Below are 27248 nucleotides of genomic sequence, written 5' to 3'. Positions count from 1 at the left end.
GTTAATGGGTACTTACGCAGAAATCTTGATAATATTAAAAAATCCAATTCCGAAATGTATGATCATGTCACAGAACAGAGATGTAATTCCTTCAAAAACGATTTAATATTCACTGGCATCACAGAAACAAATCCGTCACAAATGGAAAACTGTATAGAATCCATCAACAATTTTATTAGGGAAAATATTGAAAATGACCCAGATATAAATGTAGACAAAACAGTGTGTTGTGATAACATTTCTTTGGTTAAGGCAAACCGGTTAGGTATGTTTAGAGGAAAACCGAGGCCCATACATGTAACATTCCAAAAATTTGAAGACAGAGAAAATATCCGCTCCAAAGGAATAAAATTGAATGCAAGAAAAGGTTCGTTTTACGTAAATGAATATTACCCTCCAGATATAGAACAAAGAAGAAGAAAGTTATTTCCCGTGATGAGAAAATACAAGGGCAAAAGTGGCTACAGAGTACAATTAAAGAACGACAAATTGACGGTCAACGGACAGAAATACGATATTGAATCTGGAAGCTGGTTAAACTTTAGCAACAACTATCAACAAACATACGACAATGAACAGAGACAGAACAGAACAGAAAATATTGGACAGAATAACAACAGACAAACACGTTTCTTACAAAACAATGGTAATGTAACGACACGAGGACAGTGGTTTGAGACACCAACACATAACACATATGAACCATTGAGACAACATGAACAACAGAACAAACATAAAGCAAATTCACCACTTGAAGATACATTACAAAAACGATTTTGTGAAAATATGGAAGATGAGATCATTTCGTCGAATACACATGTCGCACCTCAAAATATAGACCGAATAGAAAGCGACCAGACATGCAGTGACCCATATCATAATAATAACATTTAGGACAGACATGGAGAAATACCACTTTTAAATCGTGATCCCCATGAAAATTGTTTTTTGCATGAAAGTAACTTATTAGGTAAAAGTGTACGTGTACATGACAAATATGTGTCATCAACCTTAAAATTTTGTTCTATAAATGTATGCGGGTTAAAGTCTAAGCAAATTTACCCTGAATTCATTTCTTTTATTCAGCAATTTGACATTATAGGCTTACAAGAAACAAAGTTAGACAATTTGGATACAATTGAATTAGATGGGTTTCGTCTATTTTTTAAGCACAGAAAAGAAATTGCAAAACGCAGGTCTGGTGGTATTGTTCTTTGTGTTAGAGAAACATTAAGTCCATATATAACGATTTTAGAGAGTGACAGTAAGTTAGTTTTATGGTTCAAAATTTCCGATAAAATAATTGCAAATGAAAATACTTTGTATGGTGTAGTATACGTGCCACCAGAAAACTCAGATTTTTCTAATCCAGACCCATTTTCAGAAATACAATATGAAATAGAGAAATTTTCAGAAAACTCTGCTAGTATATGTATGTTTGGGGATTGGAACTCCAGAACAAAATTACTTAATGATATTGTTGAAATGAATTATGATATTTTTCATATCAATAATCTAGATGATCTATACTTTGAACTGAACGAAAACATTGAAAAGTTTAATTATTGCACTACTGTTAAGCGACAAAGAAATAATTGTGATAGAAGTGTTAATAATTATGGCTATAGATTTGTCGAATTTTTACATGCAAATGATATGTTTATTTTGAATGGTAGAACGAATGGTGATTTAAATGGCAATTGTACCTGTAAAAATGTTAGTAGCGTTGATTATTTTATTTGTACATCTGATATGTTTAAGTTTGTCGATAGTTTGACTGTGCACGATTTTTGCCCTATGTATTCTGATGTCCATTGCCCGATCTCACTTTTATTAGATTTTTGCAACAAGCCTTTAAATGAATCAACACCAAAGTTAAATAAATTCACGATATTTGATCAAGATAAAGCACATGTTTATTGTTCTAATATCAAGGAAGATAGGCTTTGTGATATCTACTCAAAGCTTTTGAATATAGAAACGCTTGATAATATAGGCAATGAGTTAAATGAAGTAACTGAGGAAATTTCCGAATTGCTTGTACAATCTTCTGAAGAAACGTTCGGTGTGAAATACATAAACACTAAAAAATAATGATAATAATCATAATCATTATAATAATGAAAAAAAAAAACAAAAACAATGGTTTGATAATAATTGCTATAGAGCTAGAAAAAAATTTCATTCTGCCAAACATCTCTATAAATTACGGAAAAGCGACGAAAATAGAATAAATCTAAAAAATCAAAGTAAACAATATAAAAATGTGCTGCATGAAAGTCATAAAAAATTTGTATTCTCTAATGTAGAGAAACTTAAGAAACTCAAATCACAATCGCCTCGAAAATTTTGGAAATTATTAAATGGAAAGAAAAAAAATAAAATAGGTGCAGACATAAATCAACTTTACGACTATTTTAAAGATATAAACTACTGTGAGGAAACTGACTATGTTGAAAATGATAATTTAATAAATATGGAAACAAATGAATTCTTAAACAAACCCATAACAATACAAGAAATTGAAAAAGCTATCAAACATTTGAAAAATAATAAAGCCAGTGGTATTGACAATGTATTGAATGAACATTTAAAATATTCGTTTCCCAAAACTAAAGAAGTATTTCTTAAATTATTCAATATAGTATTCAAAACAGGCAAAATACCTATCGCATGGACTTCAGGTTTAGTAAACCCAATATTTAAAAATAAAGGTAACCCTTCTGATCCATCAAATTATCGACCAATAACCCTTTTAAGCTGCCTTGGTAAATTGTTTACGTTAATCTTAAATAACAGACTAGAACAATATTGTACTGACAACGACTTAATTGATAAATGCCAAGCCGGTTTCCGTAAAGGTTATTCAACAGCAGATAACTTATTTGTTTTAAATTCGCTAATAGAAATTCTAAGAACCAGTAAAAAATCTTTATTTTGTGCTTTTGTCGACTTAAAGGCAGCATTCGATACTATTTGGAGAGAGGGTCTTTGGGGAAAACTTATTCTTAACAATATAAATGGATCTTTCTTAAATGTTATAAAAAACATGTATGAAAAAGCTAAGTCATGCATTTTTGTAAATGGAGTAAAAACTGATTACTTCCCTTGTAATGTCGGCGTCCGACAGGGTGAAAATTTATCTCCCCTGCTTTTTTCTCTATACTTAAATGATCTAAGTGATTTTATTAACAGTAGTAATATAGCATCAGGTGTAAAATGCAACAAACATGAGTTCGAAACAGAAGCTATAAATTTTGTAAAACTTTTCATACTTCTTTATGCAGACGACACCGTTTTAATGGCAGAATCTGCAGAAGACTTGCAAAACCTTTTAAATATCTATGCTGATTACTGTGATGCTTGGAGACTTAAATTAAATTCTTCTAAAACAAAAGTACTTGTATTTTCAAGAGGTAGACAACGCGAATACACTTTTACATTCAAAAACGAAACTTTAGAAATTGTAAATGAATACAAATATTTAGGTGTCTTATTTAACAGATCTGGTTCTTTTTTCAAAACAAAGCAAGAAATTGCCAAACAAGCTACAAAAGCTATGTATTCTTTAATTAAAAAATGCAAACATCTCTGCTTACCTATAAATATTCAAATTGATCTTTTTAATAAAATGGTTAAACCTATACTTTTATATGGTTGTGAAATCTGGGGATTTGGAAATTTAGACATTGTTGAAAGAGTGCAACTTAAGTTTTTAAAACATATTTTATGTCTTAAGAAAAATACCTCAAATATAATTGTTTATGGTGAAACTGGTACCAAACCGTTATCAATAGAAATTAAAGCAAGGATGATTTCATTTTGGGCAAAACTAATTGTAACAAATTACAAAAAGCTTACAACAGAAATATATGCAGTTGCATTGAGTAATTTTAAAAATAGTCACTCAAATTTCAATTTCAAATGGATAACTTGCATAAAAGATATTTTTATAGAATGTGGAATGGCTAATATTTGGATGAGTCATGAATTTCCTAACGTAAATTGGCTGGTTAAATCAGTTAAACAAAAATTATCAGATATATTTCATAAATCAGTGGTACTCAGGTCTAGAAAACACATCTAATTGCAAAAATTATTTGTATTTTTAAAAGAAAATTTGAAATTGAGAAATATCTTAGTGAAACACCTTCCAAATATTTAAAATATATGATCAAATTCAGAACCAGAAATCATAAACTACCGGTCGAAACTGGAAACTGGCATAGAATCCCTTTAGAACAGAGAAAATGCACTCTCTGCAATCATAACATAGGCGACGAATTTCATTTTCTATTAGAATGCCCAAATCTTAACACGGATAGAAAAAAATATATCTCTGAAATCTATTATAGAAATCCAAATATAATAAAGTTTGATAAATTAATGAACACTGACCCCTCAAATTATGTGATATATAAAAAAACTTTGCATGTTTATAAAAATAATCTTAGAAAAATATTGAACTGAATTATTATATTAAACTTTGATAAATATTTTTGAAATAATTCATTTTATTTTGTATGAATGTAAAACTTTCTCCTGTCTATGTTAAAAGAATATTGTAAGATGTGTGAGTTACATACTATTAACCTCGTTAACATTTGTAATTTGTTATTTACCTCATATTTACATGTATTGTGTATTGAGTGAATAATAAAATCTTGAAATATATAACGCACACAGAAAAGATAATATTGTTACACATGTATACTTTAATCAACAGAAGCACGACAAGCATTCAACGGTTTGGCGTACGAAAATAACTCAAGTTTATAGCTATCATTTTGGTGTAACTGTTACAACTTTAATGTACTAGTTATTTTCAATTGATAAATATGCCATCCAGATCACAAAGGTTAATTTTAATGGAAATATTCGATCAATGCATCTTATTTTTTTTCCCATTAAGAATTCTGAAAAGCTTTATGAGTCAAAGTAGAAGGTGTACAGTAAGTGATATAGGTGATTTCTCGTTGATTAAATTTTCGCTGCTTTACATATAATTCATGTACATATAACATTAAGAAACCTTTCTTCTTTCACGTCATTTTATATTTTGCAGGTAAAACGTGTGATGTTTAAAGATGTACTATGCTCTAATTTTATATCATTGCAACACAGTCTCTTTGTAAATATTAAAATAAACATATTTTGACTTCACACACAGCATAAGTTGTGTTTAAAATTCTAAATTCATATTTTATTAACTCTTTTATTTAAACAAGACATATTTATTAAGATTTATATAGATTTCAATAATTTTCTGTAATTTAAATATTTTACCTAAGGATGAGTATAGAATATCTTTAACAACAGTGTTTTCATTTAATTGTAAGGATGATATTACTCGTATAATACAGATAACAATTTTCATTATGTTCAAACAAATGTGTGGAGCAATGTTTGAACGTTAACGCTGTGTTGTTTAACAAAAGTAAATGTCAAACCTTCATAACATATTTGACTTTGCAATACACATGCTTTTGTAAAATATAGGAAATGTCATTTTTATTTCATTTATTTTCATGGCGAGGGGTGTGTGAAGTCACACCGACATTCTGGGTTATATGTGAACTTAACAGTTATACCGTTGGAGAAAGATTTAAGTCGATCCTCCCTGCATTAGTAACTGGCGACACACAAGGAGAATTACTTAACTTCAAGGCAATTTATAAAAAGATTGTTTTGTTTTAAGAACAAATTACAGTTCCTACTCGGTTTTAACCTGCAGCAGTTAGGGCCAAGTGAATGTATCAATCATAACCACTCAGCCAAATAAAATTTACATTTGTTTTTGGCATTGAAACTGTAGAAAATAAAAACAAATTTCACTTATGAGATCGCACATTAAACAAGCAAACCATTTGCGTAATAAAACTTGACTATAATATTCGGTAAGCATGACAAAATAGCACTTTAAATACATGAATTTCAACAATCAGTTAGCCCGTTGTTCACTGTATTTCAAATTCTACAGGCAACTATTTCTGTTAATAATGTCTACACAGAAAGGAAAGGGTGATACATTTGCATTTTACAGAGCGCTGGTAAACATTAAGTGTATGAGAATAACTTTATTACGTTGTACATTTATGAAAATTGAAACTTCAACATTTTACAAGATTCAAGATTTTCAAGATTTTATTCCGAATACATGTGGGTATTATACCCATGAGCACACAGCATATATACAAACATACATACATACATAAACATAATATCAAGGTCATTAGACATATATAACATATATTTACAGGTCGCGCTTTATATGAGGAAAACGGTGTTGTTTACATGAAGTTGTAATGATATGACATGAATCTCGTATAATGTTTTTATTGTCATTTTAAAATTATATAAAGCAAACTTTTATGTCGTATTCGCCGAAGATAAGTATTGTATGGTTATACTACGTGATTTTTTTGTGTTTTGCGTGGGCATAAAAACCAATACAAAAGACGGTCCTCCACGTTTTATTTTCTACTATAGATTTTGAAATATTTGAACATATTTGTTTATGAAACTGAACAGCCTGCTCATTCTAGCGAGAACCAATGCATAACATAAAATGGTTCCTTGGAAAAAAATGTTCAACACTTTATAGTTTTGTCAATTCAGAAAAACTTGAACAGTTAAACAATAAAATCAAACCTGGACCCTCTGTTGTATTGGTTTTTTGCCCAACTCAAATCATAAAAAGTCACGTGATATAGTCCCGTGGTTAGGGATAAACTGTGTTGAGCATTTATCAGGTGCAGTTGCTTTGATATAATGCTAATAGTTCTCGTATGATACTTGTTTACTCCGACACAAGATGAGTAAAACGCCCGCCTGAAAAATAAAAGATAAACGTATTATATATATATATATATATATATATATATATATATATATATATATATATATATATATATATATATATATATATATATATATATATATATATATATATATATATATACTAATATTCATAACAAATGATAATGTCATAGTTAGTAATATTCATAACAGTTGATAATGTCATACTAAGTAATATTCAGAACAAATTGTAATGTCGTACTTATAATACTAAAATATGAGAATGTTTAATGATAATTCATTCGTACATATGTCAGAAGTAGATCAAGATAACCCAGTTATTTTAATAACAGATTATGCACACAATGCCATAACAAAGAAGAGGAAAATACGAATAATTATAATAACTGATAATACATGTAGGTATTTCAAGGAAAATGAGTTAATTATATAAAAATATAAAGACAACACATTCTACTAGTTCCATAAATGAAAATCAACGACATACACAAATTACGTAATGTCCGTAAATCAGACGTAAAAGTTAACGTGAAATTAAGCCTACATAGATAGTGTAGATCAAAATGATGCTATAGATTTTAGATTTTTTTTTTCAATATAAAAAGTTGTAATAAAACCTAATAAATTTACACTGACGATAATTATGAATAGAAAAATGGAAAAGGAAATAGGGGGGAGGAATACCGATTTTCATTACAGATGTATCTAACTGATGAAAAAGTATTCATATCATTCATTGTCATTACTGCTGAAAAAAATATACGAACATTCTTGAGTAATGAAAGTTAATTTAAAAATATGCATATGCAAAAGGCAAATGAAAGTAGCAAATGAAAGAAAGTGGCAAATGAAAGTAAAGTGGGTAAAAGTGGTAAACGAACTAAAGTTATAAAAGAAAGTGGCAAATGAAAGAAAGTTGCATAAGAAAGTTGCAAAAGAAAGAAAGTGGTATTTGTAAAGGTGGCTAATGTTTATTCATTACAAGTAAAGATGGTATGTAAATCTATATAACATATGAAGATAACAAATGGATAATTGTCAGGAGAATTACTGCCTTGATGTTATTTAATCTAAGGAAAGATTAAATAATAAATACTAGAACCAATTTCCAAGATATGGTGGCTATGCAGCACCGCCTGACATAAAAATGAAATATTCTCGGTTGGAAAAAAACTAGCATGTAATTTTTTAGTTAACACTATTTATTTTTTATTTTATTTTTTTACTGTTCTTTTTTTGTATTTTATCTTTTTCTATTTAAATTTCATATATACAATATACATTTAAACAACAAACTCTGATCATTATTTATACCAAAAACAAAGAACTCTGATCATTATTTACACCGGAAACAAACACATGTCATTCATCAGCCACTTATACGAAGTATCTTTTCACGTAAACGTCTTTTATACGAAACAATACTAGACACCTGGCGAGCTTAAGCTCTAAACAACTAATGATCAAACAAAACAATAAAATCACCACAAAATGAAGAACACAAAAATGAATATTTTTACAACTCTACGATACACTATAAACCACAAACATCCAACCAGCAAAGTTTACTTCACAAAATCTAACCAGCATCAGAAAAGCAAACTAAAGCACCAAATATTTACAGATATCTTCAAAAACAAAGCATCAAATAATATCATCTTCACAAGACAAAATCACTCAAAACATTCAAACAATATCAACCAAACATTTCTCACCAAACAGATATAACTCAACAACCAAAACAACTGATTACAACTTATCAATCCTGATCAATTAAAAACACCACAATTAAATTCAATCAATTTCAACAAATAACAAAAAACTCCCTTCAAAACAACAAATTCTCTTCTCAACAAAAAAAAACAAGAAAAGCATTGATGCAAAGCATCAAAGGGCGTCCAAGCAAGAAATGCAGCAATTGAAGATGAACTAGTATACATATGATGAGCAGATATTCTTATAAACTTTTCAATACTTAATTGGTTTTTACAAGAAATTTATATCATTTATGAATGGGCAGACAAAAGACATTGTTCATCATGATATTTGGTAGGCATGCTAGTGATTAGTATATTGAATGTTTTTTTCCACAGGAACTTAAAATTCTATCAATAGTAACGATAATATCCAAAATATACAGATCTATAATATCCAAAACATACCCCCAATATGGTAGAAGTCTATTTATATTATATAGAGGGTAATTTTGGATATTATTTTTAATATTGGTTATTTGATAGAATGTGGTATTTTCTTTGGAACATACAAAATATAATCAAAATGAACAAAGTCTGTTTATTGATTTATTGAGAGGTCAATTTACTTTTTTAATGAATTACTTCAAAAACCTCGTCTGACCCACCAGTTTGTTTACATTCCTACCAATAAACCCATAACAACTCGTGTTAAAATTGCATTGTTAAAATGTCATAATATTCGGCAAATGAACATTCCACTCAAACTACCATAAAATCGATTGCCTCCAAACAAAATATAGAACAGTTACCTAAAGAGACTTGAACAGCGAATAGGTTTTATAGTATACTACTGCTAGACCTATTCTCACAACGTCAAAATAAAAGCGACATTTTAAGTTGTGAACTAGGTCTATTTAATTAAATATTCATGGTAAAAATGTCATAAAGCAAGAAAAGGAAAACCGGAGAGACCTACGGAAAGACAATTTCAAAATGATTTTACGGTAAAATAATACTATGATATTACAATTCGTAAAAATGGCCTACTTAAGTTTTTTCTATAGATTTATAAAGAATGCAATTAATTGTTTGAATATGTTTCTGCAAAATTCCCCAGTTCGTTATTTATTACCATAGCCCGACACGAATGACCGTTTCGTTAAACCAAAACTTCTTCTATAAAAAGATTTTCGTACTTGTCAACTTTCTATTTATAGGTACAGCTGTAACATACATAATAACCCACATGATTAATAAAAAACCGAAGAGCGCGATTAATTGACGGATAAGATAATTTCATTTGAATATGTTTGCATTGCGAAATTCTCCAGTTCGCTATTCATTGTACATATCGTGACATTTCATTTTTCCTCATACCAATCGGATTGATCGGCTATTATGACAGCCGAAAAGGCCCGAGAGGTTGCAATTGCCCTTTCACAAAATCGGATTTCATTCCATAAAGGGTATCGCGCTTCGGATCTCTGTTTCAACGATTTGACATTTACATGTATAGATAGTTTAATACGCACAGCAACAGGTTTATAAATAAAACTGTACATTGAAATCTGATACACTTCAGTGTATCGCTTAAGGAAAACATTAACTCGTTGTAAAAAAAACTATCTACAGTGCAACTGTACGATTATTCTGACAGCCCCCTACACAAGAAAACACCCCACATATATATGAAGAGATAAACAAATTGAATGAGAATCCATTACTTAGTACAAACAAATACAAGATGCAGATATTTATAACTGGTAAAGTCAACGGACAAATGTTCGTTACAGATGAAGTGAACAACACAAATGCATAATGCATAACTATAAACTGAATTAAACGAAAAGACAAACGTACATAACAAATGAATGCAACGGACAGATGTTCATAACATGTAACGGTAACAGAAAAATGTTCATAAAAACTTTTCAAAACATATGAGTGTAACAGATATATGTTCGTTACAAATGTAGGTATCATACAGATGTTCATAACAAATGTAGGTAACAAACAGATGTTCATTACAAATGTAGGTAACAAACATATATTCATAACATATCTAGGTAACAAACATAATTATGTTCATTACAAATGTAGGTAACAAACAGGTGTTCATAACAAATGCAGGTAACAAACATATGTTCATATCAAATGTAGATAACAAACATATGTTCATAACAAATGCAGGTAACAGACAGATGTTCATAACAGATGTAGGTAACACACAAATGTTCATAACAAACAGATGTTCATAACAAATGCAGGTAACAAGCAAATGTTCATAACAAATGTAGGTAACAAACATATGTTCACAACAACTGTAGGTAATACATGTACACATATGTTCATAACAAATGTAGGTAACAAACAGATGTTCATAACTGTTCAATAACTCGGTAAGCAAATGGCTGTTACAATATTGTATTACAGTAATGCATGAAAGAAGTTTTTGTAATTGGTTTATCAGTTTTCTATGACTTTTACCTTTACCAGGCCCGGCAGTTGGATCCAAAACTCTACAAATGGGATAACATCTTTACCGGTTTTCTTCCTAACAAATTTTTGTATAGATATTCCAATGACAAAGAACAGAGATGCAAACGACAGGAAGCTGAAAGAAAAGACTTTAAGTGGGTTAATTCTTGTTTGATAAAGAATTTGAAGTAATAACATGTAAACTATAGTCGAGATTTAAAACTTTAAAACAGAATAAATCGTACAAACACTAAATCAAGAAAAGGTCGACGGCTCCATTTAGCTACCCGCCTGTGCATTCAAATAAGTTCTTGCATATCAGACAGGATTATCTCCTGTTTCCACCGATGCTAGAAAAAACCTTTCTTGCATTTCAGACGGTATTATATTCAAGTCGCGGGCTTTAAATGACGTCATTCCTGCGAGCCGTTCATGAATGAACAGCGTTCGTAGAATGACGTCATTTTGACGTTATGAATAAGGTTGTTAATTCATACGCTACTTCATGTATAAGAAAAAGTGCTAAATGAAAATATTAGTTTTCGCAATTTCTTTTCAAAATATCATAAATTTGTAATACGCAAGAAAAAGAATCAATTCTGTACGAAAATATTAGTTTTCGTAAATTCTTTCCGAAATAAGAATATTTAATATGCAAGAAAAAAATGAATCAAACACAGGCTGTGGTCACAGACGGGAATATCTAGTTCTCGGATAACTGTGTAGCGGAAACTCGACAGAGTCTCATATTCCGGTCTCTACCGCTATGCGGAGTTAGATTCTTATAAATACGTATTTAAGGTGCCCTCACACATAAACCACGACCTTACTGCGACCTGAAAACTAGTAAAATAGCATTTTTCTTTCGAAAATCGTTGGTTTTCTTTCAAATTTCTCTCGCAGACGGTCCGGGGCTCTGCAGTCTTGTGTTCAGTACGTTTTCTCTATGTCCTCAATACGACCCTTCTTACGTCCATGGCGTTTCAACTGCGACTGTATTGCGTCCCCAAGGCGACCCCACGGCGATCATCGGCGACCCAGCTGCGTCTGTGCTATGTTCTCTGCGTCCCTTACGGCGACTCTACGACGACTATTGCGTTTGTCCGGCGACTGTCCTGCGACTGTTACGACGACCCTACTACGTTCTTGCTACGTCTATAAAAAACAATACTTTTTACCAGTAAAGTTTCAATTCTGAGTTCTGACCTTACGACGTCCTTAGTACGAGTGTACTACGTCTATTGCGTTCTTATTGCGTCCTTACTACGATGCTGCTGCGACTATGGCGACTCCACTGCGATCCCACGGCGACCGCTAACCAGGACTCAGCAAGAACGCAGAGTTTCTGCGACTGTTTTTTTGTGCATGTTCAAAATAGTCGCCGACGGTCTGCGACCTTGTGCGTCCCTCTTGGGTTCCTCGCTACGACCTCGCTGCGTCCCTGTTGCGTCCATGGCGACTGTGCTGCGTCCTGGGTCGTAGCAAGGTCGCAGTAAGGACGCAGTAAGGTCGCGAGGTATGTGTGAGGGCAGTATTATGCATAACGCATATTACCATGAGTAAATAGTTAAACACGACATGTCTGTTAACATGGTTACGTACATTATAGTAATATATGTTCCGACGGAGAGATGATCGTGTGGAATACCAGATGGACAGCAATGGGGACTGCTTAATTCCAGAAACTGCAATGTTAAAAAAAAATATTCAACTTAAAATATTAAAGAAGAAAAAACCAGAGTAAAAATACTATCATGTTTTTGTTTGTTTTTGTTTTTGTTGTTGTTGTTGATGATGTTGTTTTGCTGCTTCATGACATGTATACATTTTATTTAAAGAAACATATCTAAACATCCCGACTGTTCGACTGATGGATTAAACTGGTGGATAAGTGAAACGGTTCGTTAAGTAGAACGGGTCGATATGTAAAACGAGTGTATAAGTGAAACGGTTGGATAAATAGAACGGATGGACATGTAAAACGGGTGTATAAGTGAAACGGGTGGATAAGTAGAACGGATGGACATGTAAAACGAGTATATATGTGAAACGGTTGTATAAGTAGAACGGATGGACATGTAAAACGGGTGTATAAGTGTAACGGTTCGATAAGTGAAACGGTTCGACAAGTAAAACGGAAGGATATGTGAAACGGGTGAATAAGCAGAACGGGTGGATATTTGAAAAGGATTTGAATAAAATAAAGATGGTGTATAACGTAAAACGGGTTGATATCATATTAAATAAAAGAGTTAGTAAAATAGGTGGAGAACTTACATATTTAGCTTCTTGTTTTCTTTCATCCGTAACTGTTAACGTATCGGCAGAATTTGAATTTCACACACTAAGCTTAAACTAACGTTGTTCTTGAAAAAAATGATCCCAAAGGAAAAATTTTGAAGTAATGGCAATATTTTATATGAAGTGGATTTTTATAATAGGAAGTTTTACGTTGCAAAAATTGTTATCCTACGTTTAACCCGTACAGCAATGGACAATTGGTGGAATATTTTCCCTTCGAAAAAGTAAATATTATATGAAGTTTACCAATGCAGCCGACAATTTATAAATCACAAAATATTCCCCCCAAAAGGGCAACAATTTAACACAACAACTTTGATTCCTTAAAAAATCAATTATTATAATTACTATATAAATAGCCTTTGAACAAATCTTCCCGGGATTCCTTCCGAACTTAAATATATATAAACGCTTTGGGGTCTCTCTGCTGGTCAAGTGCAGTGAAATCTAGCGTTTCAACTTTTACTTCTTTTAGGTAATGTGACTTATAAAAATGTATAGAAATCAAATACCATTTAGGGAATCTGTGGGGCGAGTGGTTTTAAGGTTTGTTGACTTCAAATCACTCGCCCCCCCTCTGCTGGGGTTTCCGCCAAAGGGACTTTTGATTATTTCAAAGTTTGGAAAAGGCTATCCATTAATTCTCGAAAACGTCCGGGGTTCTACTTAATTCTCATTTGGGGTTTACGAATTTAAAATTAAACATATGATAAATGATATACAAGCACGCCCTGGAGTGCTTTTCGGCACTGTACTCTAATGCTAAATTTGCCCTTGGTCATCAGTTCGTGAACTTTTGCTGAAACCCTGGCCCCTGGCTTAGTATATTGCAGGGGGCTAAATCTTCCCTTGTTAACTGACATAACCTGTTAATAAAACAAATAATATCAATCTAAAGATTTATAAATTTATATCATTTTGGAATGCACCTCTACATAATCATATAAGTCAAGGGGCAGGGCGTGAAGTGGTTGCACACTTTATTCAAGTAAGAAAATTGGTTGCAAATTTTACACTATGGCCTCCGAGTCATGAATATTTACAACATTCGCACGTATTTTCTTCCGGTTCATTAATATTATATGTCTGTTCCTTAAAGCAATGTTTATGGAACACTCGGTTTAAGGTCTCAGCTTCCTAGTTTCTGATATGACGAAGTTATTGAAGATATAAACTGTTTCTGTACATATTTTGAGACTTGACAAGTAACAGTTTAGGGCGATTTTAATGCTCAATTATTCGCATCTGTAATTTTTAAAGTTCACCAAACAAGACAAAATATGTATCTTTCAATACTGTTGAAATGTTTGAGTTTGCATGTTCCAAATAAAGTTTCATTTCACGAAAATATCTTGTTCAAGCGCATTTAGTTGCAAACTTGTAGTTCACACATATTTGGTTGCAAACTTTTTCTTTCAGTCATATATTTAACTGCCAAAGGATTAAACGAAGATCATATTGACTAGTTACAGATATTCCTTGAAAAATTTAAACATGCATTAACGTTTTTTCACTTGTTTTTAAAACGTTTTAAAAGGCTTTGACATTTAGGGGTTTCTTTATTTAGTTGTCAATTGTTATCATTTACTTGTGTGACCTCTACATGTCCCGACTTTTGTGCCCTCTCCTGCTTTTTGTTCGGTGCCCTGCGGGAAGTCCAGTATGACTGTATTTTGTAGTGGCTTGCATTCTAATGTCGTTTTGCATTGTTCACGCCCGTTTAACTCACAACGAGTGTAAAATGTCCATCGGTAAAAATGTTGTGAGCAACTTCCGTTCCTCGTTGTGAGCACCCATCTATGACGTGTGACACAATAAACAAGGTGAGTTGTTCATAATTTTTGAAGATTACAGGCATTTATGTAAAAATATCGGAATGCAGTTAGCTAGCGATGTGTTTTCCGAGTATGCTTTAATCCTCGTTGTGAGCACCATAACCTCGTTGTGAGCAAGACAAGCGCAGTGATTGTCTGGTTTTAACATGTTATTCAAATGGCGTGAATACAATTTTCAATCTACCCAAAAGCAATCAAAACGTTTTTGCACAATAGTTTTTCTTTGCGATAGTTCTTCTTTTTCTACATAACTTGGCCAGTCAGGAAAAAAACATGCATGTTTATATCACACAGACTGCCCTCGATGTAAACTCTTGCAACACGAAGTATATGCAATTAAATACATAATTTACCTCCCCTTATTAGCTCACCACCATTTGCACAAACAGCAAAACATTTGCAAAATCGTAGGAATATGTAGTTTGTTTTTTGTTTACCACTATCTATTAAGCTAAGAATATACTTATGTAGTGTTAAAAGTTACAACACACTAAATAAGTAATCCTCCGCGAAAAACGATAGTCGCATAATAACATATTTAAATAAGGACATTATGGCCAATCTTAAATGTTTTTGGACAATTTGACCTTCAAGGTAAAGGCCATTCAGGGGTCAAGGTAAAAATACAGGTCCGTAGGAAGCTCTTGTGCTAAGGGATGTTGTGTTCATATATGAATCAAATCCGTTTACTAATAAGGAAGTTATGACCAATGTTAAAGTTTTCGGACGGACTGACGGACGGACAGTTCAAAACTAATATGCCTCCCTTCGGGGTATGCACAACGTCTTGCAAAGAAATGCTGCTGTGCAAAAACGTTTTAATTGCTTTGGTAGATTGAAAATTATATTTTCACCATCTGAATTACATATTAAAACCAGACACGCAATGTGCTTGACTTGCTCACAACGAGGTTATGGTGCTCACAACGAGGATTAAAGCAAAAAAGGGTATATCTTCGTTTCTAGGAAGACTTTCAGGTAATAATTTACGCTGAAGACTTGTGAGCATCTGTTTTAGGTTATAATGCACAAAACTTCACCAGAATCGACGTTTTCAATGTTAAATTTGGCCCGGAGAGAAGTTGTCTCCAGTTTTCCAGCTACCCCGAGTGACTGCGTCGCACGGTATTTCCATCAAATTGTCGACCAACAGACAATATCTTTACATGTGCATACTCGGGAAACACATCGCTAGCTAACTGCATTCCGATATTTTTACATAAATGAGCCGCGTCACGACAAAACCAACATAATGGGTTTGCGACCAACATGGATACAGACCAGCCTGCGCATCCGCGCAGTCTGATCAGGATCCATGCTGTTCGCTTACAGACCCTATAACAAGTAAATAAACTGATAGCGAACAGCATGGATCCTGACCAGACTGCGCGGATGCGCAGGCTGGTCTGGATCCATGCTGGTCACAAACCCATTATGTTGGTTTTGTATTGACGCGGCTCAAATGTCTTTTATCTTCAAAAATTATGAAAAACTCACCTTGTCACACGTAGATGGGTGCTCACAACGAGCACAACAATAATACATTTGATATATGAACCCAATATTTACCAACTCTTGATCTTGAACTGATACAGAAACATTTTACAATTTTCGCCGAGTAGCATCATAACGCGACAAAGTCAGTGCTATGTCATGAGGAAGTTTTTATTTATAATGACACGTTTTTTAACCCAGATACTCTTCTATTTTGTTTCTAATTTATGTTGCAATGTCCATGATGAAAGTTTTATTTATGATGACACGATTTTTACTTTTTACAAGTTTTATTTGCGATGATACGTTTTAACTGAAGTACACTTTTAATTCCATTTCTTATTTATGTCATTCTTCATGCAAGTTCAGTTTAGCTATTTTGATTACTTCCAATAATGTTTTTCAATTATGAATTGAAAAACATGCAAATGATAGAATTTCGCGCAGGTATTATGGCTGTGGAACAGGAAAAACATAAGAACAAAGATCATTAATTCAAAACGACATTAAGAAAATGCAACCCAATACAAAATACAGTCACACTGGATTACCGCAAAGGCATTCAGTAAGGCACCAAACAAAAAGCAGGACATGGAGTGGTCGTACATGGAGTGCAAGTGATACTACCATGGTTAGAAAAAATTCTAATCGTTCAAACCGTGTTAAACGTTTAACCGACCGTCTAACAATATCCTTCGATTTCCATCATTAACCGTGTTTCTTCATGATATCACATTTTGTTCGCATTCATACGGAAGCGTCCTGGTGCCAATTCATAATGTTCTATAAAAAAAATAAACTAAAAAAGCCTACATAGGAGATAAAAATGCCTAATTAGGAGTTTGTAACTCCTACGTAGGACTTTTAAACTCCTACGTAGGACTTTGTAAGTCCTACGTAGGACTTTATAACTCCTACGTAGGACTTTATAAGTCCTACGTAGGACTTTGTAACTCCTACGTAGGACTTTATAACTCCTACGTAGGAGATAAAAAAGCCTAATTAGGAGTTTATAACTCCTACGTAGGACTTTATAACTCCTACGTATGAGATAAAAAAGCCTAATTAGGACTTTATAACTCCTACGTAGGACTTTGTAACTCCTACGTAGGACTTTGTAACTCCTACGTAGGACTTTTAAACTCCTACGTAGGACTTTATAACTCCTACGTAGAATACATATCAAAGAACTGAAAGCACAGAGTTCGACGGACATGTATGCTAGAGTATAACTTAAGATAGCATATTATGTAGGAAAATAAATTATATGAGCCGCGCCATGACAAAACCAACATAGTGCATTTGCGACCAGCATGGATCCAGACCAGCCTGCGCATCCGCGCAGTCTGATCAGGATCAATGCTGTTCGCTTACAAACCCTATTACAAGTAGAGAAACTGATAGCGAATAGCATGGATCCTGATCAGACTGTGCGGATGCGCAGGCTGGTCTGGATCCATGCTGGTCGCAAACCCGCTATGTTGGTTTTGTCATGGCGCGGCTCATATGTGTCAAGTTGTAATTGTGGCAAGCCACTTTAGTAAATACCTTTAGTCTGTAGCCAGGGATGATTTTGTCATTCTCTGCATATATTAAACGATGATTCTGTATTATGTACGTTTAGTTATATTTATTTTACACATGTACACAAAATGTATGGGTTAAACTTTGTTCAAAGTAGGATATACAATGCAATTCATTATTAAACATATGCATGCATAATGCTCCGCAAACCGTTATCTTCTTAAACTTTACGGAGCAGGAACAAGACACTTCACTACCCCCCCCCCCCTGCCCCCTATAAGGATTTAATCATTTGAAACGGCCGAAAATGGATAAATTGCTCGTTTTGTTCAGCTAGTTCGTATTGAAATCGTAATCATTAAAGCCTTTTAAAATTTTGATATATATGCTTGATGTCGAGTAAGATTTTTTCGAATAGCTGTAAAGCAATTTTTCGGGATACATCGCAAATGCTTACAGACACCTCACCCTAAGACACTGTACACTCTAGAAACCTGAGACACTTTATTAAAAGGTGAAGTGTTGCGGCATGGCCGTGTGACTAGTAGCCTAATGATCGCTAGCCGCATGGGTTCAAACCCCGTTAGGCGCAAGCCGTTGTTTCCTTGAGCAAGAAACTTTACACTCATTGCTAAGTACGTACTGGTTGGTTCCAGGAACGGATTCGAAAGTGTGTCTATAAGGTTATAGCTTCCTACCCAATCAAACTTAAATAAATTCTGTATGAACCAAAGGTGAAATGTCCTCTATATTTAAGATTTGAGGGTGGGGGGGGGTAAGTGTCTTGTTCCTTCGCCGATATACCGGTCCGGAATGTTGAGATTTGCATTTCTTATAAAGTCATAAAGTCCTACGTAGGAGTTATAAAGTCCTACGTAGGAGTTAAAAAGTCCTACGTAGGAGTTTAAAAGTCCTACGTAGGAGTTTAAAAGTCCTACGTAGGAGTTATAAACTCCTAATTAGGCTTTTTTATCTCCTACGTAGGAGTTTATTTTTTTATAGAACATTATGAATTGGCACCAGGACGCTTCCGTACATTCACTTGTTCTAGGAATGATTACAAAACATATCCAAATATGGAATGACTATTTTCCGTTAGGGTCGTACCTTACTCGGTCAGGTTGAAGAAAAACATTGTTGAATGCAACTTAAATACAAACAAATTGTCTTATCTTGTTATAAAAAGTAAGGTTATGTTTAGAATCAACTTAAAACTTATTCTCCTCTTTGCCAAATAGTAACCTCGGTTACCGGTTATTGAATTCTCTTACCGGTTTTTAGCTAAAATTAGACAGTACCCGTTTAAACGGATAAACATATACTGACTATTGATAAGCATTTAGAAAAAAACTATCAAACTTTCTTCTTATCGGCCTAACATTTAATAGTATTTAATAGTAACTTTACCGCAACATCTTGGCACGTGCTTTCTGTAAAACTGTTGCATGGGTTCCATGAGTATAAGGTTGTGGCAACACTTCCGGGTACATCTGAATATCTATAAAAAATATCATTATCATTTTTATTTTTTATTTATTCATTCATAAAGAGGATATTTTTACGCATGTAAGATCGAATATATTTCACAGATTAAATAGATGATAATGTTTACCAGGGCTGGGAATCAAAACTGCGTCGTATCCTACAAAATGTAAACAAACGCCGCCATCTTGGAACGAAAAACGTATGTTTTCGTTTATAACTCTTTTTGTTGGAAATGACTGAAAACCAGATATATGTATTAACACGCTACACTATTTTCCGCTTCGTTCGGTATATGTTGCTTGCACAACTATTTTGTAAAACAAAAGTTATAGCGAACTTGCAACTCGAAGCGGAGCAGAATTTTTATGAAAATGTGTGGATACGACGCAGTTCATATTGCTTTATCTATCGTTTCTCCTTCAAATCAATTATATACTCGTTTTCAGAGTTCACCATAAACTTCAAAACATAATTTTGCATCATTTACTAAATTTTCATTAAAAGGAGATGTTTATTTTCTTAGAAAATAATGATTTTTACGAAATGATACGACGCAGTTCAAAATAAAATATGATACGACGCAGTTGTATTTTCATTGCAGGCTGCATATTGGTTTTAAACTATTTAAATTATGTGCTAGGTATGCTAATAACGTCCAACAACATTTCTTGTTAACAACTTAAGTCAAAAGCAGAGGTCACTCATTGGTTCCATAAAAATGAAAATGTAATACAATTCTATTAAGGCTGTATTTTTCAGTCGCATTTAAGTACCTATCATAAGCATCTACAAATTCCGAAAAGCTGTATCAAATGCAATATACATTGAAACACGTGATCGCACACCCATATGACAACGTGTTCCAGTGTTGCCTTAGCATGCTTCTAAAATTGTTCCCGTGAGTTCGAAATGGGAGTGATTACTATTTTTGATTCCAGTGTAACCTCTCCTGAACCCTGTACTAGTATTAATCAGGAATGACCTTTTTTTTAAAAAAAAGAGAAAGAATGACAAATTTTGAAAAGGTCTCTTGCTATCGGAAGAGAGCTATGCGCAAATTGCATGCCTACCTTTGTTACTTGTAATTAGCAATAATTTCCGTCAATTCCGTTATTACTTATGTCTTTTACGTGCCGATTTTATTGTATTCATTTTCTTAATAATCGGTGAGAACAGATGAGCTTTATTATTTGAAAATGAACATTAAATTTTTAAAATTATATTATAAATGGTTAAGCTACAATATATTTTTGCAAGTAGGTTATGCGTTCCGTTTAGTCATTTTATGTTCAGCGCCGCGAAACTTTACCTCTGATTTTGTCGTATTGCATTTCTTTATCGCCGATGAGGCAATTGTTATGCTGTATTTTTTTCATTTGATTCTTTCAAAATACTTTTCGTAAAATTATTATATTTTCTTTTTTTATGTTATAAAAAGTTTTTAAATTATTGAAATTCAGAAATATGTAAATTATCAATTAGCCAGACCTCTGACATGTTTATTGCAATTTACGTGTCTGACACATTAATCTTTACGTCACATGTATGACAACATGATTATTATCATTAATTTTATCTACGACATTTATTTGAAGTTTTCTTATCTGATTATCTGTTTGACTTAAAGAAAGGAATTAACAGGCCGCTGACTTTTGACATCTGGCGTGTTAATCAGTCTTAATCGAACCATTTTTATTGGTCAAATCTTTAATTTCATATTTGATAAAATGTATTTTCATTGGTTAATATTTTCTTGTTTAGGGGTCATTTTTTCATTGGTTAATTATTGAAACCTATGTTACAATTATTTTTGTATTAATAAATGAGAAGAACTTTTTGAGATAGGAGGGATTCAGGCAGTCAGACACTTAACATGTGACGGTTTAAGTCCGCAGTTTTCTGCGGTGCATTTTTATGGACATGTACATATATATTTGTTATTTTGACCGGTCAGAACTGTTGATGTAAATATGAAAATAAAAGGAAACTATATTAAAAATAGAAAAATGGACTTACTGAGTTTTGTGTTTACATATGATGCCAAAAGGTTTTTGAATAAATACCAAAGATGAATATAGATAATGAATAATTACCGAATTAAGATGAGTGACTATTTCAAGTTAACTGAATGTTATTATACTACGGAGAAATTAAATACGGCACAGAAATGTTTTATTTATTTAAACGTATTTGTAAGAATATCATGGCAGACGGAAACCTACCCCTACCTACCCCCCTCCAGTACCAACTGTGAAACCCCCGCACCACACAGGTCTACGGAATGTATTTTCTATATTTGCACTTAAGTATCATTCTTCTCCATTAAAAAACTTTAAATTTACATAGGATACAACTACAGATTATTTTGTAAAGAAGGTGTCCGTTTTGCAAAGGTATTTAACGCTGTGCACCGATAAATGTGATACAGATATAGGCAGACATGATCTTTCAACAGTATTGAAGAAGTTTTCACAATATTAAACAGAAAATTTAGGTCAGATTATCACATCGAATTTTTCGACAGACTAGAGACATGGCATCTTAACATACCTTCATACTAAAGTGTGATTTTTATTTGATAATGAATTGCCTGAAAACTTAAACAAAGGTTTTCAGAAAATGACTTCACAGAGGATTACCCCGTGTTTACATTGAAAATTTCTCTGCTAGTCATACCGAAATAAGAAATTTAGATGTTATTCTCTTTATAGTTAATTCAAATATTTATAATCTTAAAACTTCACGCCAGAAGTTAATAAAAAGCTGCTTATTTGTACAGCTGACGTTAACAAATTTTGTTGAAAAAACAAATCAGACAGGTGTGTCCGACCGTGGCCGAGCTGTTTATGTTTACTGAATTCAAATCACTTGAACTGAACTGCTATGAATTCGAAAACCATCAGGTTCTTTTTATTCTTTCGTGTGGAAAACCTATCAAGCTAGTTTCAAAATGTCGATGGTTCTCTGCAGGTGCAACATTTTGTCTGAAATAATGCCTTTGTGCACCTGAGGTCCTCGCCCCTAGTAAAGCTAATGTGTAGAGTGAAAGTTTGAAAACAAGCCACAAAAAGCAGTCTTTACCCAGAACATGCAGAACCACAGTTAACTTAGAGCGTAGCTAGCCAACATGAATTCAAGTTAATAGATTTCTATATTTTTGCAAAAACAATTAGGGATAATATTGAACATACAGGAAAATATAAGAAATAATTTCAGATATTATGATCAATTAGGTAACATGTTCATGTCTAACTGAAAAGTAGCTTCCGCAATGTAAACTTTCAAATTAAATGTTATATTGGACATGACACACTGTATTCTAAATAATCAAAAGCATCTGAACATTGCTATACACCGCAAATGATCTGGGGTTTTTTTTTATCTAGAGCAAGTGATTATTCCATAAAATAGAAATATTTTGCCAAAATTATCCCTATTGAAAAGACTGCCAAAAATACAACTGCGTCGTATCATATTTTATTTTCAACTGCGTCGTATCATTTCGTAAAAATCATTATTTTCTAAGATAATAAACATCTCCTTTTAATGAAATTTCAGTAAATGATGCAAAATTATATTTTGAAGTTTATGGTGAACTCTGAAACAAATGTATAATTGATTTGAAGGAAAAAACGATAGATAAAGCAATATGAACTGCGTCGTATCCACACATTTTCATTAAAATTCTGCTCCGCTTCGAGATGCAAGTTCGCTATAACTTTTGTTTTACAAAATAGCTGTGCAAGCAACATATACCGAACGAAGCGGAAAATAGTGTAGCGTGTTAATACATATATCTGGTTTTCAGTCATTTCCAACAAAAAGAGTTATAAACAAAAACATACGTTTTTCGTTCCAAGATGGCGGCGTTTGTTTACATTTTGTAGGATACGACGCAGTTTTGATTCCCAGCCCTGTTTACGCCACGAATGAAAATATAAGCGCTTTGTAACACCGCACTTTGGGGTCAAACGCACTTTGGGGTCCGACCCCAAAGTGCGTTAAACTTCGCACCGCACTTTGGGGTCAAACGCACTTTGGGGTTAAAATCGAGAAATTGACCCCAAAGTGCGTTAATATGCTACATATCAACACACTTTGGGTTCCAGAGGTCTAAAGGTGTAATCTGAGTTCTGCTTAAATACTGAGAACTGACTTATTTTCGATCTTCGACATTGAAATATTTGAGGTGGAGTTCAAGATGGCGGTCAATACTTTGATGATGCTTAAGTGATAAAAGTTTCATTAATTTTACCACTTAAAATATCCAATAATAATAATAATTTGTTCATATAACAAAATTACGGTGGCATAAAAGTGACATGTGCATTTATTTTTATTTAAGTTTTGCATACATATTTTTATTTAAGTTCTGCACACATTTTTTTTTTCAGTTTTGCATTCATATTTTTTTTTTTTTTTGAGCTTTGCATTCATATTTTATTAAAGTTTTTCGTACATTTTTATTTTGGTTTTTCGTACATATTTTAGCCAATCAAAACAGCCTTCACATCTCATAATAGCCCATAGTTGAGTATAAAACTAGCACAGTAGTTTGGTCATATTTCGGCCCATTTTTTGGAATCGACCCAGTCGTTTTTGGCCGCGCAAGTCTGGTTTCGGCCGACCTTTTTCGTATATATATATACAGAGACATAGATATTATCTATGTCTCTGATATATACATGTACATGTATATACACACACACACATATATATATATACTAAAAAGTGTTATTATCTTTTTGATGCCTCCAAAAATGAAAATGTTGGTATTTGCAAATGGCGTTTGCAATGGGGTACTGTAATTTACAGATGGCGAAGTGTTTAAAAATGGTATTTTACAAATGGCGTAATTATCCAAACCTCTACTTTGCAAATGGCGTCATGTAAAATTATGTACGAAAAAAAGTAAAAAACAAAAAAGAAATATAATATGTACCAAAAACTCAAATAAAATATGTATGCAAAACTAAAATAAAATATGTATGCAAAACTTAAAAGTATATGTATGCAAAACTTAAAAAGAATATGTATGCAAAACTAAAAAAAAGTATGTATTCAAAACAAAAAAAAAATGTATGACAAACAAAAAAACACAACAAAAAATATGTACGAAAAAACAAAACAAAAAAAAGGTATCAAAAACATAAAAAAAAGTTGCAAATGTCACTTTTTTGCCACCGTTCAAAATATTTTAGTACAGAATTCGTGTATTCCTAAAGTTTAATGATGCTGCGAAAAATATCCCGTTCTGTCAGTCATTTACTTGATAACTTTTGGTGCCATATGTTGAGCGCCATTTTAAATATGTAAGGAATGAAATAAAATGCAGTTAATATTTTTTTCCCTCCGTAACAACCGTTCGCCAGATGCTTTTTTAATGGGAAATCTTACATACTTCTTTCGAAAGATGAATATTATAATGTTAAAATAATGGTATCAGAGAAATGTAAGATGCTTGTTATTGCCTGAATAAAGTAGCGATAAATGTGAAATTATTTGTCATAAAAGTAGTCAAAACAATGTAGTATTTGACTTCCATATAAAACATGTAAACTACTTATCGACTTTATCACTATAACATATAACAGTACTGCACTCATCATTGTCAAAAAGCAACAGATGAAAAAGATGGTTCAGGTAATTGGCCAATGTGTATTTTTTTGATAATATAAAAGAACATCGAAATAAAAAAGCTGAAGAAAAACAAATAAAAGCATAATGGGCCTTTAAAATGTTATTTTTAAACCTCGGGGAGATCGATACCCCACAATCCCCTCTATACCCCCAGTGAGAATTTTACATTATTCTGAAGCTCGCTCTTAATGTGCGACTACTTAAATAGTTGATATTTTTTGACTGCCTGTACGGACTACTACTTAAAGCCGCATCTTCGCCTAGTCAAGTTTCCAATGTGTCATATTTAGCTAAATGAATGGCTATTTTAACATTTTATCAGGCAAATTTTTTACTGAAATGTCTTACTAAGATTATCCAGAATTTATACCTCCGTCTATGCCAAGTCTATCATATTTCTGTAAAATGTGTAAATAACAAACAGGAAAATGATGCATTTAGCTAAAAACAATGGAGTCAATGAAAGGTGTACTTTCTTTTAAAATAAATGGAAAATTTTAGAAAAACATATTTTAAGCTTAAAGCTGCATGCCTCCAGATGAGTCAAAATATTTCAATAAAATCAAACTTGAGAAATATGTACTACGATTATAGGAAATGTAAAATGATTCAAGATTCAAGTAATATTTTACATGTTATGTGCGGTCAATGACTGAGTTTTCAATATTTACAACTATATCCCTACTGCATTACTAACGCATTAAGGGCTACTTATGCATATTTTGACAACTTTTTGGTAATTTACCACGTAAGTTATAAGTGCCATTGATAATGTGCAAATTGCTTCCTTTTGGTTATTCCACAATAGTATACATTCAAATAAATTTTCAAAATTTTCATGAAAATTAGCGTGAATCTGGAGGCGTGCTGCATTGATACAAATTCTATTTTTGGTGATTTATTTTGTGAAAGTTCTTCACTTACTTATCAAGACCATTTAAATCCCTATTGATTCAGGGCACATGTTTTGTGTCTATTTAATACCTTGATTTTTGTTTACCATTGGCTTTGACTACACTATATCATTTAAAACATAATGAACATAAATATTCTCTGACCCCAAAGTGCGGTCGTTTGCCTGATGTTGAAAAATGCATATGTACCTGTTTAACGCACTTTGGGGTCGAAATTGGACCCCAAAGTGCGTAACGCACTATGGGGTCTGACCCCAAAGTGCGTAACGCACTTTGGGGTTCGACCCCAAAGTGCGTTTGACCCCAAAGTGCGGTGTTACAGCGCTTGTGTTCAGCAGTGAAATTTAATTTGGTCATAGAAATTTTCTATTTATTATATTTTTTTTAATCATTTTTGACTGATTTTGTCGCGTAACAATATGCGCTGACATTCATGACGCCATCAAATCATTACGTAACATTGAAAAGAAAATCTGTAACAGTAAATAAAATTTGTTCCATTTATTAAAACGATAATTAAATATGTTCATTCTTTTCTTGTTATCAAGCACATTTTACTTTAGATGGTGTGTATATCTGACGATATTTAGATTTAACGGTGAATAAGAATATGAAAAGCAGTACCTTGCACTTCCGTCCGTATTGGCTAGAGGGGTCAGATCAACTATAGCGCCATCTTGGTACGTACACTTACAGCTCGATACCTTAGTGCACGTGCCCTCCTGTGCAGAGCAATTGCTAATTATCATTACGACACACTTAAGTATCATCAAAAACTTGCATGATGCACTCATACTTAATCGCTTTTTATTGTCATTTCTAAAACGAGGCTCTATTCATTATAATGTTATTTTTAAGTTATTATTTCGGTAATAAGTTAGTTTATTTCAAACAAGTATAAAACCGACACTTTGAATGTACATGTTTTTATCGTTAATATAATCTAAATGATACGGTTATTTTAGTTATTTTTAGTAAAATATGCCCTTGCTTTTCAGATATACACATGTAAAACTTTGATAACATATTATAAATCGTAACTGTTCGGCCCTTTCCGTCAA

The 27248-nt window shown here is 32.7% G+C and overlaps 1 protein-coding gene across 1 annotated transcript; it reads right to left on the bottom strand.

The window, feature by feature from the left end:
- Positions 1–4668: 4668 nt before the first annotated feature.
- LOC132759130 (uncharacterized) lies at positions 4669–27169 on the bottom strand. The gene is made up of 7 exons (XM_060750856.1): positions 26812–27169; positions 19556–19646; positions 14018–14161; positions 13272–13325; positions 12597–12679; positions 11004–11130; positions 4669–6831 (listed from the first exon to the last, which is right to left on the bottom strand). Exons 1-7 carry the CDS (start codon positions 26979–26981, stop codon positions 6775–6777), a joined length of 726 nt encoding a protein of 241 aa, XP_060606839.1. The 5' UTR covers positions 26982–27169; the 3' UTR covers positions 4669–6774.
- Positions 27170–27248: the final 79 nt, after the last annotated feature.

The sequence above is a fragment of the Ruditapes philippinarum genome, unplaced genomic scaffold, assembly GCF_026571515.1.
Source record: "Ruditapes philippinarum isolate M1 unplaced genomic scaffold, ASM2657151v2 ctg2455_1_1_1_1, whole genome shotgun sequence".
NCBI classification, from domain to species: domain Eukaryota; kingdom Metazoa; phylum Mollusca; class Bivalvia; order Venerida; family Veneridae; genus Ruditapes; species Ruditapes philippinarum.
This window is presented reverse-complemented; position numbering and strand designations above follow the sequence as displayed.